The 16,987-nt window shown below is 38.4% G+C and overlaps 1 protein-coding gene across 1 annotated transcript; it reads left to right on the forward strand.

The window, feature by feature from the left end:
• The first annotated feature begins 23 nt into the window (after positions 1-23).
• Positions 24-15,370, forward strand: LOC116042280 (carcinoembryonic antigen-related cell adhesion molecule 5-like). Its single transcript, XM_031288406.2, has 11 exons — positions 24-155; positions 667-987; positions 1,869-2,147; positions 7,627-7,905; positions 8,083-8,349; positions 10,294-10,566; positions 10,703-10,954; positions 12,263-12,380; positions 13,146-13,192; positions 14,227-14,267; positions 14,682-15,370. The coding sequence occupies exons 1-11, from the start codon at positions 110-112 to the stop codon at positions 14,904-14,906; spliced, it is 2,148 nt and encodes a 715-aa protein (XP_031144266.2). The 5' UTR covers positions 24-109; the 3' UTR covers positions 14,907-15,370.
• The last annotated feature ends 1,617 nt before the right edge of the window (positions 15,371-16,987 follow it).

Raw genomic sequence — 16,987 nt, forward strand, 5'->3', positions numbered from 1 at the left:
GCATTTACTGACTCATAATTAGAGCTGCCGGAGGCTCACATTTATTAAGGCAGTCAAAGTTTGATGGGTGTCATTTCCTCAGCTGGTTATACCTCACAGAGATAGATCAATGGATATTTTACCTTTACTTTGTGTTGTCTCTGCGGCGTTTGCAGGTAAGAGTCTTGATTTTAAAACTTTTGTCGTCTTCTGCTTTTGATGTTTAAATACACTTTCAATACTTTAAAAGTCATTTTGTTTTGATTTAGGGCTGCTATCCATGCTTTTGTGACTAGATAGCAGCATGGATAGCAGCTTATATGCGTAAATTACTATAAAATGTACTATAATTGCTGAATTTTTATTTATTTATAGTTACCCGTTTTGCATGTAGTCTAGGGAATATATAAATGTCTGTTTCAATTTGTTTAGTTAGATTAAAAAATAGTAAAGAAAGCTGCTGGCCAAAATGTCATTCTCTTCAAATGTTTATGATTAAGAACCTCTTTTACTTAATTGTTTGTTGTTTTCTATTGATAGACATCTACATCTATACTGATTATAGTTTTAATGAAAATATGTTTTTCTTTTGGATTGTGATCAAGGATAATTTTCCAGTGGCCAATTGAGAATGTCTTTAACTTATAACAATCCTTCTCAGACCTGTAATGTAACTATCTCCTCCAGGTTTAACCAAAGGAGCTGGTGTGTTGCCAGACGGTCCTCTAAACGCAGCTGTTGGCGCGACAGTGATGTTTACTACAACACTGACTCCATCAGACAAACCATTTCTATCAGTGGTCTGGACATTTGGTACTAAAAATATAATCACTTCCAGTAGTGTAAACAAAACTGGACCAGAGTATGAAGGCAGGATCACCTTCTTCATGTCTACTGGATCTCTGGAGCTCAGGAATCTGGCTCTTAATGACAGTGGAGAATACAGTGTGAGCATCGTTCCAGATGGAGAATCAGTGGAGGCAGGGAGCACAACACTGAAAGTACTTGGTGAGCAAATGTTTGACATCTCTTTCAGTGCTGAGTAAAGATTAGGCCTATGTGTAAAAAATTAGGAAGAAATAAATGTTTCAGCAAAATAATTGTGTTTAGTGGTTTCAAATCAGATTTATACTGAGACCAGAATTCAGATTTTTATTACATAACATTATAATTACACAATACTAAGACAAAATAAATAGAATAAATAAAAAGTAAGTGGGCCATTTCTTTTTTTTGTCAAACTTTTTCCAGGTGAAGAATAAACTTTCAGGCTCAAATTACTTCACTGTGTACATGATGGGATGGTTTCTCACTGATAATGACATTTAAAGTCTTCCAATAACTGCATTATAATAAAGGCTTTGGTAATTTTACTTGGCCACTGATGACGATAAGCAAGAGTTCTATTTTAAGTTGTGTAACTGTAAGCCCTGCTATCAACAATATGTTTAAAAAACATATAAAGGATACACTGAGTTCACAGTTTTTGGGTGCACCTGTACAGTCTGTACATATTTAGCTTTTGTTGAGACTGTATCAGAGACATTGAGTTTTATGGTTATACTTTCTGATGGTGTTAAATTGGACATTATATTTAAAATTTATTCTACAGAGCAACCACAAAAAGTACAGCCTGAAACAGTGCTAGTTAAATACATAATAACAAAGATGAAATTTCCCTCTTTTGTGAAAAGCATTTTATAACCTTTATAGTTTTAATATTGTTGTCATTAGACGCTTTTTTGTAGTGGCAGAAGTGTTCAATGTGCAGCCATGAATACTCAACATCTCATAAACATGAGATTTATTCCCAGCCACTGCAGTGTTTCCTTCTATTATACCTTTCTTAGTTTGGGGCAAATTGGAAACCTTTTCTTTTTCATTCACAGAGCCAGTCTCCAATGTAACGGCAACTGCCAGCAGCACAGACTTGGTGGAGTTCAACAGCTCTGTCCGTCTGTCCTGCTCCTCCTCTGGATCCTCTCTCTCTTTCCTCTGGCTGAACAGCAGCTCTGAGGTTACAGCCAGTGACAGAGTTCAGCTCACTGATGGAGGCTCCATTCTCACTATAGTTAAGGTGACTCGCTACGACCAGGGACCATTCAGGTGTCGTGTGTCCAATCCTGTCAGTAATGGCACCAGTGATCCAATAACCCTCTCCATCAGCTGTGAGTTAGCTGGGCTGTTCTGTTACATTATACAGAGGTTTTTTCTGATGACTTGATGTGTGATAATGCAGTTGTGCATACTAACTTGTTGCTGTTTTCCCCCCCACATTCAGATGGCCCAGAAAATATTAATTTGACAATATCTCCATCACAAGAATACCATGTGGAAGGGTCAGACATCACCCTGTCCTGCTCAGCTGTCTCCAGACCTGCTGCCCTGTTTCACTGGTTTCTGAATGGAGACCTGCTGTCTGATACTGGACCAGAGCTCAGACTGATGAACATTCAGATGAGTCAGAGTGGGGACTACAGCTGTCAGGCCTTTAACAGCAAAACTCTGAGATCTGAAACATCGCAGCCTGCAGCTGTCTCTGTATTGGGTAAGTTTGAATGAAAGGTTTTGCGTCAGTAAATATGGATAGAAAAGATGGGAAGTACCTAAGATAGTATCAGACAAAATCTTTCTAAAATATAAAAAGGTGTGCTAAACAATTGTGGAACATAAAGAAACAATACTTACTCTTCATACGTTTGCATTAAGAAGCATCTGAAATTTGTGTTTGTACAGAGACAACTGAGGCTCAGAATGAAAAATCTGAGGTCATAGAAAAATCACTTCCTGGAGATGCCAGTAGCACAGCAACATCTGTAGCAAGCAGATACAACTAACACACACATTAAAGATAATAATAAATACACATTTGTTATAACTGCAATAGCTTTACAGTAATCTAGTCTGGTCACAGACTATATCACCTTTCACATCTCTAATTTGTCCAATCAGAGCTGTTCAGTCTGATTCATAGGCTAACAAAAAGTTCAACTCTTGTATTTCTATGGTCAGTGTGGTTCTGGCTAATTGGGCAAGATTAACTGGCAAGGTCAGCCAACACTGGTTAAATATTGCACCAAGCACTAGGCAACGAATAAGATAAGATATAATAAAACATGCCGAGTAATCTGGTGACAGTCATGACTGATACTCTATGCCTCACCGTTGTAAAACGTTCAAATGAAAGACCATCAATATAAACGTAAACTTTAAAAAACAATAACTGCATGATCACGGGTAAATTCACATTCTCTGGACTACATGAATATGTCTAACTCACATACAAACCTTTGTTTAAAGCCACGATTACTCATAGTATCATTAACATAGTAGCATTCCTGTGATGAGTGGCGGCGAATCGAGGACCCAAATGCAGGTAGAGGTAGGCAAGCAGGAGATGGTTAAACTCAGAGGTTTTATTGGACAAAAATGAGGGGAGCAAACAACAGAGGAAGTCCTGAAGGCAACAGGCAAAAAGGTCCAACGTGCAAAAAACAAGAACAGGGAATACAGGGAGCAGAGACAGGAAAGCACGAACTGACCGGGAGGAGATACAAAACACTCTGACAAAGGACAAGGGGAAACACAGAGGCTAAATACACTAGGAAACGAGCAAACCAGGAACAGGTGAGACAACAGGTGAAACAACAGGTGAAACACATCAGGGCGGGGCAGGACAATCAGACAAGGCGGGAAAACAGAAAGTAAAACTAGACAAGACAAGACAGAAAACAGACTATCAAAATAAAACAGGAAACAGAAATATACACAGAGAACAGAACACAGTCAAAACGGGGTAAACAGAAATCTACACAATGAACAGGGAAATAAGTAAACCGAAATGTACACAACAGAAATAAATAAAACCAGATACATACAGAAATCTTCAAACAAGGCAACAGAAATATACAAACAGGTAACAAATGTACCGAATAGATATACAAAAACATACAGAAAACATAATAAAAGCAACAGAAAAATACACAACCACAACAATTCCCACTCTCGACATTTCTCCCCTCTACTGAACAATGTTCCCTTTCTTAGGCAAGAAAGGTGGCCAGTATAAAACCACTGTGTTTTCCACCCACAGCGCGTGTTGCCAATGTTTTGGTAACTTTAAACACCACAGACTTGGTGGAGTTCAACAGCTCTGTCAGTCTGTCCTGCTCCTCCTCTGGATCCTCTCTCTTTCCTCTGGCTGAACAGCAGCTCTAAGGTTACAGCCATTACTGCGTGTTTGTAAAAAGCCCCAAATACCTTTTTGGTGTTTGTATCATTGTTAGGCCGGTTACATACTGGATGCGTCGCGCGAGCGTGGCATTTCTGTTGCGTCTCAGAAGCGTGGCCGCTGCGTGGATTTTTCTGTGTCCTACACACCAGAAGCGTGTCTGACGCGGCGCTGCTCCTGCTGCTAGGTACAGGGAGGGCTGATCTCGGGACATAGTGCCGACACATTCAAACTCTGAAAACTGGGTAAGTAGGCTGTCTGTTTATAACAATTTTTTGTAGCTGGACCGTCACTCAGAACACACACTACGTTGTTATTGTAGCCTATTCTACCCTTTATATATAGGCGTGTTAGACGTATGGGGAGAGTTGTTAAACTTAAAGGAGAATTCCGGCCAATTTTTACATTAATCTTGATCGCTATAGCTACGCGAGTACTTTCGATAGAAAAAACCCCCGACCCGAATCAGTGCAGGTAACACGGAGAAGCTGCAGCTACATGTACAAGCGTTCCCTGAGCTAAAACGGCAGTGGTCGGGGAAAGTTTTAGAGTGCCTTTGTGCCTCTTAACAGACACAAAATGCAATTAATATGTCTGTGCCACATGAACAGGGCCCTTACATGTCAACAAGATGCGTTTTCAACTCAGACATTGTTTAAATTCACCTACCCTGGTCCTTGTATCGATCCTGCCGGTAGTTAGCTTGCCCTGCTAGCTGATAGCCGTTAGCTGCTAGCTGCAGTCCAGTGAGTGTATTCAGACAGGCTTCTGTGATAATCATCCCAATAACAGTCAATACTGCCGACGTTGTCTTACATGGAGCGGCAGTGGTGTGGCTATGTCCTCCAGAGGACAGGTCACGTCATGCCTTGAAGTTTATTCCCCCCTAAAATAAACAGTAGTGCGGTAGTAGCTTTTAGCTGCTAGCTGCCCTCCGGTGAGTGTGTACAGCTATGGGGTGCCGAATGTAAAAGTTTGGTTACAATTTTTTAGCTGATGAATTTTCAACATTTAGCTCACTTTCCTCACATTTAGCGCATTTTCCTCACATTTGAGACAGAAATTATAAGATATAATATCTCTATCTATCTATCTAAATATATCTAAATCTAAATCTTAAATCTAAATGTTAAATATATATCTAAATGTTAAATCTAAATCTTAAATATATATCTAAATATTATGTCTAAATCTTAAATATATATCTAAATGTTAAATGTTAAATCTAAATGTTATATCTAAATGTGTCGCCAAGTGTAAAGCTAAATATTTAGAAATTATTCAAATCCCCAAGGAAACCACGCCCACTGCAGTGCACCGCAAGTTTCAGTCAATACCAGTAGGTAAATACTGACTACAGTGGAGCTGTTCGACTAATGTTACTGGATTAAAACACATTTCAGTCAGTATTTTGTATTATTGACTTATATCACAGAAATGTCTTAATATTTGTGTGTAATAATGCCGTTGTTTTGTTTGACTCATATCTCCTTGTGTGTTTAACGTTAGTTTGACTCATCCTTCACAAGCAATCTAGCTCACACACTGCAGCCGATATGTCCTCTGAACAGGCCTCGCAGCACTGTAACTAGCTAAGTTAGCTAGGTCTCGCAATGCGAGACTGAACAGCAGTAGGCCTGTCACACTATAGCCACATGTAGCTAAGCTAAGATGTGTTTCCTGCTACTTGCGATCTAATTGGAGACAAACAGCCAATCAGAATTGACCTTTTGTGCAGCGCGATTTGAAGCCACTGCAGTGGCCGTGGTTTCCTTGGGGATTTGAATATTTTCTAAATATTTAGCTTTACACTTTGCGACACATTTAGATATAACATTTAGATTTAACATTTAACATTTAGATATATATTTAAGATTTAGATTTAGATATAATATTTAGATATATATTTAAGATTTAGATTTAACATTTAGATATATATTTAAGATTTAGATTTAGATATACTATTTAGATATATATTTAAGATTTAGATATAATATTTAGATTTAACATTTAGATATAAATTTAACATTTAGATTTAGATATAACATTTACATTTAACATTTAGATATATATTTAACATTTAGATTTAACATTTTATATATATATATATATATATATATATATATATATATATATATATATATATATATATATATATATATATATATATATCTATATCTATATCGCTGCGAAGGCATGATCTGTCCTATCCAGGACATCCACCAGACCCCCGGGCGCTCCGTGGATTGTTAATGGGATGATTATCACAGAAGCCTGGCTGAATACACTCACCGGAGGGCAGCTAGCAGCTAACAGCTACTACCGCACTACTGTTTTTTTTAGGGGAGAATAAACTTCAAGACGTGACGTGACCTGTCCTCTGGAGGACATAGCCACACCACCGCCGCTCCATGGATTGTTATTGGGATGATTATCACAGAAATAAATATATAGCCTACTGATTTGATTAAAGTAAGACAACGTCGGCAGTATTGACTGCAAAATATGTTACAGAATATTTCGTTCTGTATGACCGGTGCTATATTTGAAACTCTTTTCTCTGAAATTTTTTATTACATTTATATCTACATTGATGTCAAAACCTAGAGACTTTCAAACATCAAGATGTCATTTATTAATATGCATTTGTGTCTAAATGACATATAAACATATTTTCCTATTCTATTTTGCATGGAAACGCTTCCAACACGCTCGCGTCTCGCGTGAAAAATAGGCGTCGGTTCTATTTCTAGCAGGCACATCTGCAGCAAATGACATCTTGATGTGTGAAAGTCTCTAGGTTTTGACATCAATGTAGATATAAATGTAATAAAAACTTTCAGAGAAAAGATTTTCAAATATAGCACCTGTCATACAGAACGAAATATTCTGTAACATATTTTGCAGTCAATACTGCCGACGTTGTCTTGCTTTAATCAAATCAGTAGGCTATATATTTATGTTTAACAACTTTCTCCCCATACATCGAACACGCCTATATATAAAAGGTAGGATAGGCTACAATAACAACGTAGTGTGTGTTCTGAGTGACGGTCCAACATCAGATAGGCTATATAGGCTCTTTACAGCTACACAAAATTGTTATAAACAGACAGCCTACTTACCCAGTTTTCAGAGTTTGAATGTGTCGGCACTATGTCCCGAGATCAGCCCTCCCTGTACCTAGCAGCAGGAGCAGCGCCGCGTCAGACACGCTTCTGGTGTGTAGGACACAGAAAAATCCACGCAGCGGCCACGCTTCTGAGACGCAACAGAAATGCCACGCTCGCGCGGCGCATCCAGTGTGTAACCGGCCTTATACCTCAGTGGGATTAATTCCGAGCCACGCAGTGTTTCCTTCTACTGTACCATTGTTGTGAGGGCAAATATAAAACCATTTTGTTTTTAAACCACAGTGCCAGTCTCCAATGTAACGGCAACTGCCAGCAGCGCAGACTTGGTGGAGTTCAACAGCTCTGTCCGTCTGTCCTGCTCCTCCTCTGGATCCTCTCTCTCTTTCCTCTGGCTGAACGGCAGCTCTGAGGTTACAGCCAGTGACAGAGTTCAGCTCACTGATGGAGGCTCCACTCTCACTATAGTTAACGTGACCCGCTATGACCAGGGACCATTCAGGTGTCGTGTGTTTAATCCTGTCAGTAATGGCACCAGTGATCCAGTAAACCTCTCCATCAGCTGTGAGTTATTCACTTACAGTATATGTGCATACTCTTTATGCTGCACTAAATGGATGCTTCAAAGTTGAAGATATAATGATGCTTCACACTAAGCTACATGTCACTTTCTTCAAGCTGCTAATATTACTTTTTGGGGATTTTTTCCCGTTTGTTTTACTCCCCATATGCATACCATAGATGGCCCAGAAAATATTAATTTGACAATATCTCCATCACAAGAATATTATGGCAAAGGTTCAAACGTCACCTTGATGTGCTCAGCTGTCTCCAAACCTGCTGCCCTGTTTCACTGGTTTCTGAATGGAGACCTGCTGTCTGATACTGGACCAGAGCTCAGACTGATGAACATTCAGATGAGTCAGAGTGGGAACCACAGCTGTCAGGCCTTTAATGACAAAACTCTGAGATATGAAACATCTCAGCCTTCAGCTGTCTCTGTACTGGGTAAGTTTGATTTAAGAAGTTTAGTGGATATAGTTTAATGAGATGGGTCCGACAGATGGCACTTAACTGACCATCTGCGTAATCTGTATTGGCAAAGCGTGTACCAGTGTTGCCACAGTTACTTTGAAAAAGTAACTTACAGATTACTTGATTTTAAAAGTAACTAAGTTAGATTACAAGTTACTTTATTAGTTACATTCAGTAGCTGCTGACAACACCCCGCCGCCTCAACATAAAAATGACAACCGTGACAAAGCTGTTCTGTGAGGCAACTCGGCATTGACAGTAGTAGGGATCTTGTTTATTATTGCACGAAACAAAGGCGAGTCAACCGTGTTTAAAGGCAGCATTTCCTCTACAACATACTGCCCGACCAACTTATTCAACTCTCCCCCACTTACTGGTTTTGCACCGAAATCCAGCTTTTGTTGTTTGGGTGGTGGGGGACCTCCTGCTCTCTGCTTTGCACCACCTGGCGGGACTTGCTCTGTAAATTTGACTGTGCGGTGCTGCGACTCCAAATGTTTCTTCAAATTTGACGTAGTATTTTTGTAGCTAGATAGCACTTTGTTGCCACCAGTACAACGAACCTTAATATTGCCATCTTTAGCTGACACAAACTCAAAATAGTGACTGTATTTCCAGCTAGAAAACGCGCATCTCTCTCCTCCCTCCATTGTTGTTTACGTTTGTGTCGCTGCGTGGTACACGTTAACTGTCCACATGCTGAAAACGTGACTTGTCGTCGCATAAGTGACTTCACTCTCCGAGATGCAAGAAGAAAGCAAAAACAATATATATTTTTACTAAGGAAAATGACAAAAATAGTAACGCACAGTGACTTGGAAAAGTAACTTTAATCTGATTACTGGTTTGGAAATAGTAACGCGTTAGATTACTCGTTACTGAAAAAAGTGGTCAGATTAGAGAAACGCGTTACAAGTAACGCGTTACCCGGCATCACTGGCATGTACTCAAATCAGTGTGTCTTAATATTAAATGATCATATAAAAATAGACCGTTGGGTTCAGTCTTATAGCATTGTTTTTGGTAGCAGGCAGCTGTTGTCAGCAAAACCCACTGTACACTATTGTACCTGCCCAGTGCAAAATGACAGACAGACCAAGTAAGCGACTAGCTGGTCAGCAACATTTAGCAGCTGAAGATACAGATTTTTCCATTAGGAGTTGGTGGAGACATAAAAGCTAAAAGGACAGTGAATGTTGGACTTACACTTGCCAGGTATACAGAAACACAACTCTAAATTTTGCATTTATTTGTGTTTTAAGCCCCCAACGTCTCCTTCCAGGCAACGCTGCCTGTAAGGCACTAGGATTAGGCAATGGTTTTTATGGTTAGGGTTAAGGTTAGGGTTAGGTGCCTTGAAGTCAACGGTCGCAGCGCTTCCTGGAAGGAGACGTTGGGGGCTTAAAACACTATCGACAAAATGTTGCTCTGTATGTCCTCTGTGTGTAACATTAATGTTTGCTTAAACAGTGATTGTGTCAATGTTGTGTTTACAGAAGTCATGCTATATTAAGACTTGGGGTCAAAACTTTGAAACAATTACATTTGATCAATTGGAAATCACATTACATAACAAAGGTCATGAGTCAATAGTTAAAGAATTTTGTGGTTTCAATGAAACAGTTTTCTTCTATGTTTCCAGTGTGTGAACTGAAACACTGAATAAGAACTCAATATTATGTAGCTGTTATGTTCCTCTCATATTTCTGAGGTATAGGTTATTCAAAACCACAAATGTTAAAATAACAGTGTGGACAGTCAGACAATTTTTGTATACATTATTCAGGAAACAGTAGTTATGTTTGCCCTTTACAATGATTAACTGTTCTTAAGTTCTTTTTGTATTGTTTTAAGTAGTCAATTTTCAGTTAGTTTGTTCCTGTTCTCATATTTATCACATGATCTTTTGCCCAACAGAAAGAATATCAGGTGCTTTTGTCACACCAACAACAAACCTGACGATTGAGGGGATCTCTGTCAACTTAACCTGTGATGCTGCTGGCTCTGTCTTTACCAGAAAGTGGATGAAGGATGGCTCAGATCTGACTCTGGCTGGAAACATGAACCTTTATGACAAGAACAAAGTGCTGTCTTTTAACAGCCTTAAATCAACAGACACTGGGGAATATTCCTGTAAAATCAGCAACCCCCTCAGTAACGATGAAGCTAAATACACCATGGTTGTCTACTGTAGGTAACAAACTGTACATTTACTGTACAAAAATGTTTTGTCTGTAGTAAAAATAATTTCCAAGTAATTTATTGAACACGTTTTATATTCCTTATTTTTGCTGCTGTAAGAACTTTACAAATATCTGTTTTTCAGATGGACCAGAAAACGTTCAAATCGCAGGTCCAAGTGAGATACATGTGGGGGAGTCCTTCACATTAACCTGCTCTGCTGATTCCACACCATCTGCTACTTACACCTGGATACTGAATGGGACAGAGATACATAATTCTGCTGAGTTCACTAAAGACAACGCTGATCTCTCTGACAGTGGCAGCTACACCTGTCAAGCGATGAATAGTATAACTGAGAGAACATCGACTGCAGTCCATGGATTGTCTGTAACAGGTACAGAGATGGTGTTGATTGTAGGTGTGGGAATTACCAGAGGCCCCACGATACGATACTTATGTTACGATACAATATTATTGCAATTTTAAACTTTACACTGCAATAATTTCTTTTTTTTACATGTATTACCTTTTTTCCAACTTCAAATTATGTATTTAAAGGAAAGCTTTGTCTACATCTATTTTATCTAAAAAGACACATTTCTCTGTTTGTTAAAACATACATCAATTTATATAATAAAAGATCGATAATTGGCGTCCATGTATCGATACAGATACATATTACAGATACACATATTGGCACGCAAAATATCACGATACTATGCTGTATAGATTTTTTTACCCCCACCCCTAGTTGATAGCAGATTGTGTTGAGACTCTTGAATATTGTGATTAACCCACAGTGTTATCCCTCTGATAATTTGAATAGTAGCAGGCGTCCTAAATGTTTCTTACAGATCCAGTCTACCAACTAAATGAGATTTATTGTTATTATTAACTTGTAGTCTTCAGACCCAACAAATGCTGACTCAAGTGACATCACTTGAGGCAATTTATCAGATTTCACGCAGCTCCCTCTAGAGCCAAAAGCATCATACAACCTTTTCACACTTCTACAGATTAACAAAAGTATCAAATCTTAAAGTATCAAAATTACTGCCGCAGAACCAGAGATATCGTCCTTGTTAAAGTAATGTCTAAATTACCCACAATGCAACTCAACCGCCAAAATTTGTTATGTTAGTAGCAGCTAATGTAGCCTAAAGATGCTAGCCTGAAGCACAGATGAGGAGCGGGCTACAGAGGTCTGGTAACCTCACATCTTCTAACTCCATTCCCCCAGATTTCTTTTCATTTTCAAACTTTTAGTCTTCAGACCCAACCGATGCTGACTCAAGTGACGTCACTTGAGGCAATTTGATGCAGCTCCCCCTGGAAGTACAAAAAGCTTTATACATTTCTCACATAAGCATTAGTACTCCCCAAGACTTTAAGGTGTAAAATCTGTGGAGTTTCACTTTAAGCAAAGCATAATTCTTTGATAGCGTGTTTGCTAAAGCAACATGCTGCATTGTACATTCTGCCAAACAGGAATGTTTTCCAGCCAAAGAAGAGATCGATGCCTTATAGTACTTATAAAACATCAAATCGATATTTAACTGGCCAGCTGTGAAATCACATAAACAGAGATATTATTGTATGCATTTTGTTCCATTGGCATGATGAGATTATGAGACAGTCCCTGTGTACAGAATGGTGTAAAAATACTTATGTTCATGTTCTTATCCCATTTAATCCAACCCAGTCAAACCATCAGGCAAACCATCAGGCTGTTCGGCTGGTTGCATCGCTGGAATAGTAATCGCAGTTTTCGTCTGTGGAGCTGCTGGTGGGGGTGGAGGGTACTACATGTATAAAAAAAAGTAAGTGGAAAAGAGCTTTAAGATATAAAAAAGAAGGCAATTTTTTTTTTTTTAAGAATCAATCACAATTATGGTAGAGGTGACTGCTCAGTATTACCAGGTTTGGACCCAAAAGCAGGACTCAGAGACCGGGTAGGATCTGAAATGTAAGAGAGTTTGTTCATGGCACAGGAAGAGAGAAGTTGAACATGGGGAACTAGAATCAGGTAGACGTTAATAAAAATGTTCTCAACCTTCAAAAGGTTGATGTTCAACAAAGGGTCCGTTCCCTATGTCCCTTATATGTTTTCCGTAAGGTCCTGAGCCTGACTTTAGATTTGACTGTGAAATAAATCTGTAGTGTTATTTCACAATGGAGCTGCACCTCAACAATGTACAACTTTATAGTTTAACATTTATTTTTGTCAGGTATTAATATTAAACTGTGATGAATTATGTGGCTTCACATGAGTTAAAACTCTGTCATCAGTGTTATGAAACCCTGTTTAAAAGTCCTTGAAATGTATGCTGGTAAATGTAAAAATAATTATTTGTAAATCATTCTTAAAGAAAATACACTTGAGACTGATGATAAAATGGAGGTTGCAGCTCTTTTTGAGAAATAACTTTTTTAACATGTTATGTCATGTAAGAATTTACAATAAATGGATATATTTGCTATACATACAGCATAATGCTGTTAATAATATGTTGCAAGAAGTCAGATAATGTCTTCTTATACCTGATTAACATACTGTATTAATGATTTATTACCTCTCTAAACAGAAAATTGAGGAAACATCTCTCTAATAAAAACACTGCTACCAGAACGGGTAAGTGTATACCAAGTGTGTGTGTATTGAATATGTGTTTGTGTATTTATACAGTACTAGTGCAGTGCCCAATAAAAATGTGTCTGTTCAGAACCGGTCGATTGGCCTGTGGTATTGCTGTTTGCAGCTTTCTCGAGAACCGCTCATACAAACATCTTCACACTGGACACGGCACTTTCTTGGGTTCTGAGCAATTCACCTGCCATGACATATTTGGTCACACACCCAAGTCGTGGCTACACACTATGAGAAACACTAGTGAAATACACTCTGGTTCACAGAAAAAACACCAAGAGCAGCTATTACCATTAGGGAAAGTAGGCAACTGCTTGTTGGCACCAAACAGCTAGAGATTTATTATGATGTTTAGAGTAGACAGTAGAGATGATATAGAGTATGTTACTATTCTAACTCATTGTACCCTGAAATAACTTGCAAAGGTCCCCCAAAGCACAAACGTGTATACTTCTGACCTACTGTGTACTTCAGAGGAAAACATTGTAGTACATTTACCTGACAGTCGCTTGCTTTAACATAACAACTGCAGTTAAAAATAATATATAAATAATAAAGTAGAGCAGGGATTTAATTAATGGAGGTATTTTGTCAGCGGTACCATTATTAGTGTTATAAGTTAGTATGGCAAACTTACACAATTTGAGTTGCACTGGCAGAGTGGCACTTTCCCTGTAGGATAACCACTCGTGCTCATTGACTCCAGGAAAATGAAGAATAATTCTGTTGTAAAATACACTTACAGGTATTAATTTCCAAATAGGCAGTCGCCAGTAGCCCGCTGCGCCCCGCCTTCGCTGCTGCAGTCTTTAGTTTTATTCACAGTTTATTAATATTGAAGGTGTCACATTTACAAATTGCACACTGCATGTCTTTGGGTCCCCAGCAATACACCCACAGAGTGTGAACTAGATCTGGTCAACGGTTCTCAAGATATTCGTATGACACATAATATGATAAATTATTTACTCTCTTGATAAAAATGATTCTAAGCATAGTTTATTTCTCTTGTTTTAAAGGAGGTGAAGGCCAGAACAACTCTGCATACTCAGCAAGTCAGGTAAAAGTTATCAGTGCACTTAAGAAACAAGGTAACTCAGAGAAACCCGGGCTACGCAGGCTATTCAAGGAACGCGTTTACATGCCAATCTCAATGCCTAAATGAAAATATGCCTATATTGGACAAATTGCAGCATAAGTGTGCTTACATGTATGTGCATAAAATAATGATGGATTAATCATCTTTGGAGTTATGTTTTGTATAAGTCATGAGACCTCAGTGAACAATTCTGTGAGTTTCTGAAGGAATACATAAGTCAGGATATACTTATTATAATTGATATACTTTTCCTAATATATATTAGTGGACAGTCTGTGTTTACATTTGATTAACAATATTTCTGCTAATATTTTATCTGATGTGATATTACTGTAAAAGTAATTAATAATTTTCCCCTTGCTTTTTCTTCTCTAGGAGCTGAATTATGCAGATATCAGTTTCCAGAACAAAGATGGTGGGAGAGTCCAGCTGGGGTTACAGAATAACACCTCAGAATACGCTCAGGTCCAAGTGAACAACAATCCTCCTGCAGTGTCCTCCCCTCCTTCCTATGATGCCCACCTGCAGCGAACAAAAAGCCCAGCTCCTTCGCCTGATGCTAACCCTGCTCAAGTTTACTCTCAAGTTCGCAAGAACTGACCACACTGCGTAGGATGGATCATCTGGTGAGGTTATACTGGAGAAGCAGCTGACATGTGGTGAGAGAAACCTGCACGTTCCTCTCAGTTCCTTTGTAGAGGACTAATTTACGTCAAAGCACTTTAGCAGTGGTTAATAAACAACCAGGTATTGCCATTGCTGAGGTCAGATGGCACAATGCTGGCCTATTAGCTTGCATTCACCACATATTATAGCTTTCTGTTTGTACAGTGCAACAGTCTATGCAAAGTGCAGATATCTGAGGGGAAATATTCTCTGTATGTGATTCAGTTGTTTTGCTTGGACATAATGTTTGACCCTGGTGAGGTGTCAGATTTGACTCCACGTGTATACTGTGTGATTCCAGTTGAGGTTACAGCTCGTCAGTTATGGATTCATTTTCATATTTATTTTAGCATTTTATAAAATGAAAAATATGATTTATTTAACAATATTTAATTTACCTTTCTATGGTATTTGTCAGGACTGTCATTAATACACCTTGAGCTTGTCAGTACAATGGTGAAGTAATGACCTTGCATTGGTGGAAAGATTTATTTATGTTATCAGTTGGTGCACCAGGAACAGCTGAAAGATCAACAGAGATATACATGTTTTTTTTAATTTAATTCCATGATAACAAAGTTAAACTTTATTATCACACAAAGAGAAGGTCTGCAGCCAAGATAATCCCAAACTCTACCATGACTAAAAAAACTAACCAATACCAAGATATTTGTCTCCAGCTCCACTTTAAACATAAACAATAGTTGATAGCCTACAAAAAAAGAGTCTGCCTAAGTGGTTATTTGATGGATATCTACAGGTACAATAAGTGCCTTACTTTAAGTTTTGAAGTCTGTCCAACAGGCATGCGGAAGCTGGCTTGTAAAAAATATCTCAATCTTTTCCCGCAAGTGAGTAATTCAGGACAAGTTTATGGTACAGTGAATGTCAGTAAAAGTTGCTATGTTATAAAATGATATGGTGCTTTCTCTGTCAGCATACCTCCCTGAAAGGCCTCGAGCCAACAGGGAAGTAATTCAAAGAAGTGAAACATTGCAATTAGAAAATAGAAGCAAATTTACATTGCCAAATATACATTTGGTGTGACTTCTAAAACCTGTACATAACCCAACTTTTATGAAGACATTTCTCGATTACACATTACAACTTGTGGACTGTATCATTATTCTAAGACATTACATGCAGTGTGTTTGCAATGGCAGATGGTTTTATTTATTTATTATTAAAGCAGAACACACTATGTGATGTGATGATCACTTTGAGATAATATGTTAAGTATTGGAGATGGTAACGGCATGAGCAAGGATTAAATCAAGAGACCTTTGATTTTGATTTTTAAAGTGCTCAAATTATGCTCATTTTCAGGTTGATAATTGTATTTAGAGGTTATATCAGAATAGGTTTACATGGTTTAATTTTCAAAAAACACCATATTTTTGTTGTACTGCACATTGCTGCAGCTCCTCTTTTCACCCTGTGTGTTGAGCTCTCTGTTTTAGCTACAGAGTGAGACATCTCACTTCTGTTCCATCTTTGTTGGGAGTCGCACATGCACAGTAGCTAGGTAAGGACTACCAGCCACTCAGAAGCAGAGTATGAGGGCGTGCCATGCTAGTAGCTAGGCGAGCATTATAACATGCTCATCACGGAAGTAAAGGCTGGACTACAATAGAGCAGTTTGGAGCAGTTTGTGAACAGTGTTTTCTGTTGGAGATGGTAAGTCCCTTTGGGGTGGACTTTGGGTTTTTTCACTTTGTAAACCTATAACGTGCATGAAAAAGATATATAACACAAAGGAAAGGGGGAAAAGCCAAAAAGCATAATATGAGCGCTTTAAAATAATAAATGTAAACCCTTTGATATCTTTACGCTACGAGAGCAGTGAACGTGATCCAAAACATTGTGGCCAGACAGCTGAAACAATGAGCCGAAACTCACTATAAAGCTCCGTAAAGCAGAGGGGAGCTGCAGAATCACTTAATCATAATTCTCTGGAGGTTCATCACTACGAGCAAACTCTTTCACATTATCACATTGTTTATACATTGTCATTT

This window comes from Sander lucioperca, chromosome 10, assembly GCF_008315115.2.
Source record: "Sander lucioperca isolate FBNREF2018 chromosome 10, SLUC_FBN_1.2, whole genome shotgun sequence".
Taxonomy (NCBI): domain Eukaryota; kingdom Metazoa; phylum Chordata; class Actinopteri; order Perciformes; family Percidae; genus Sander; species Sander lucioperca.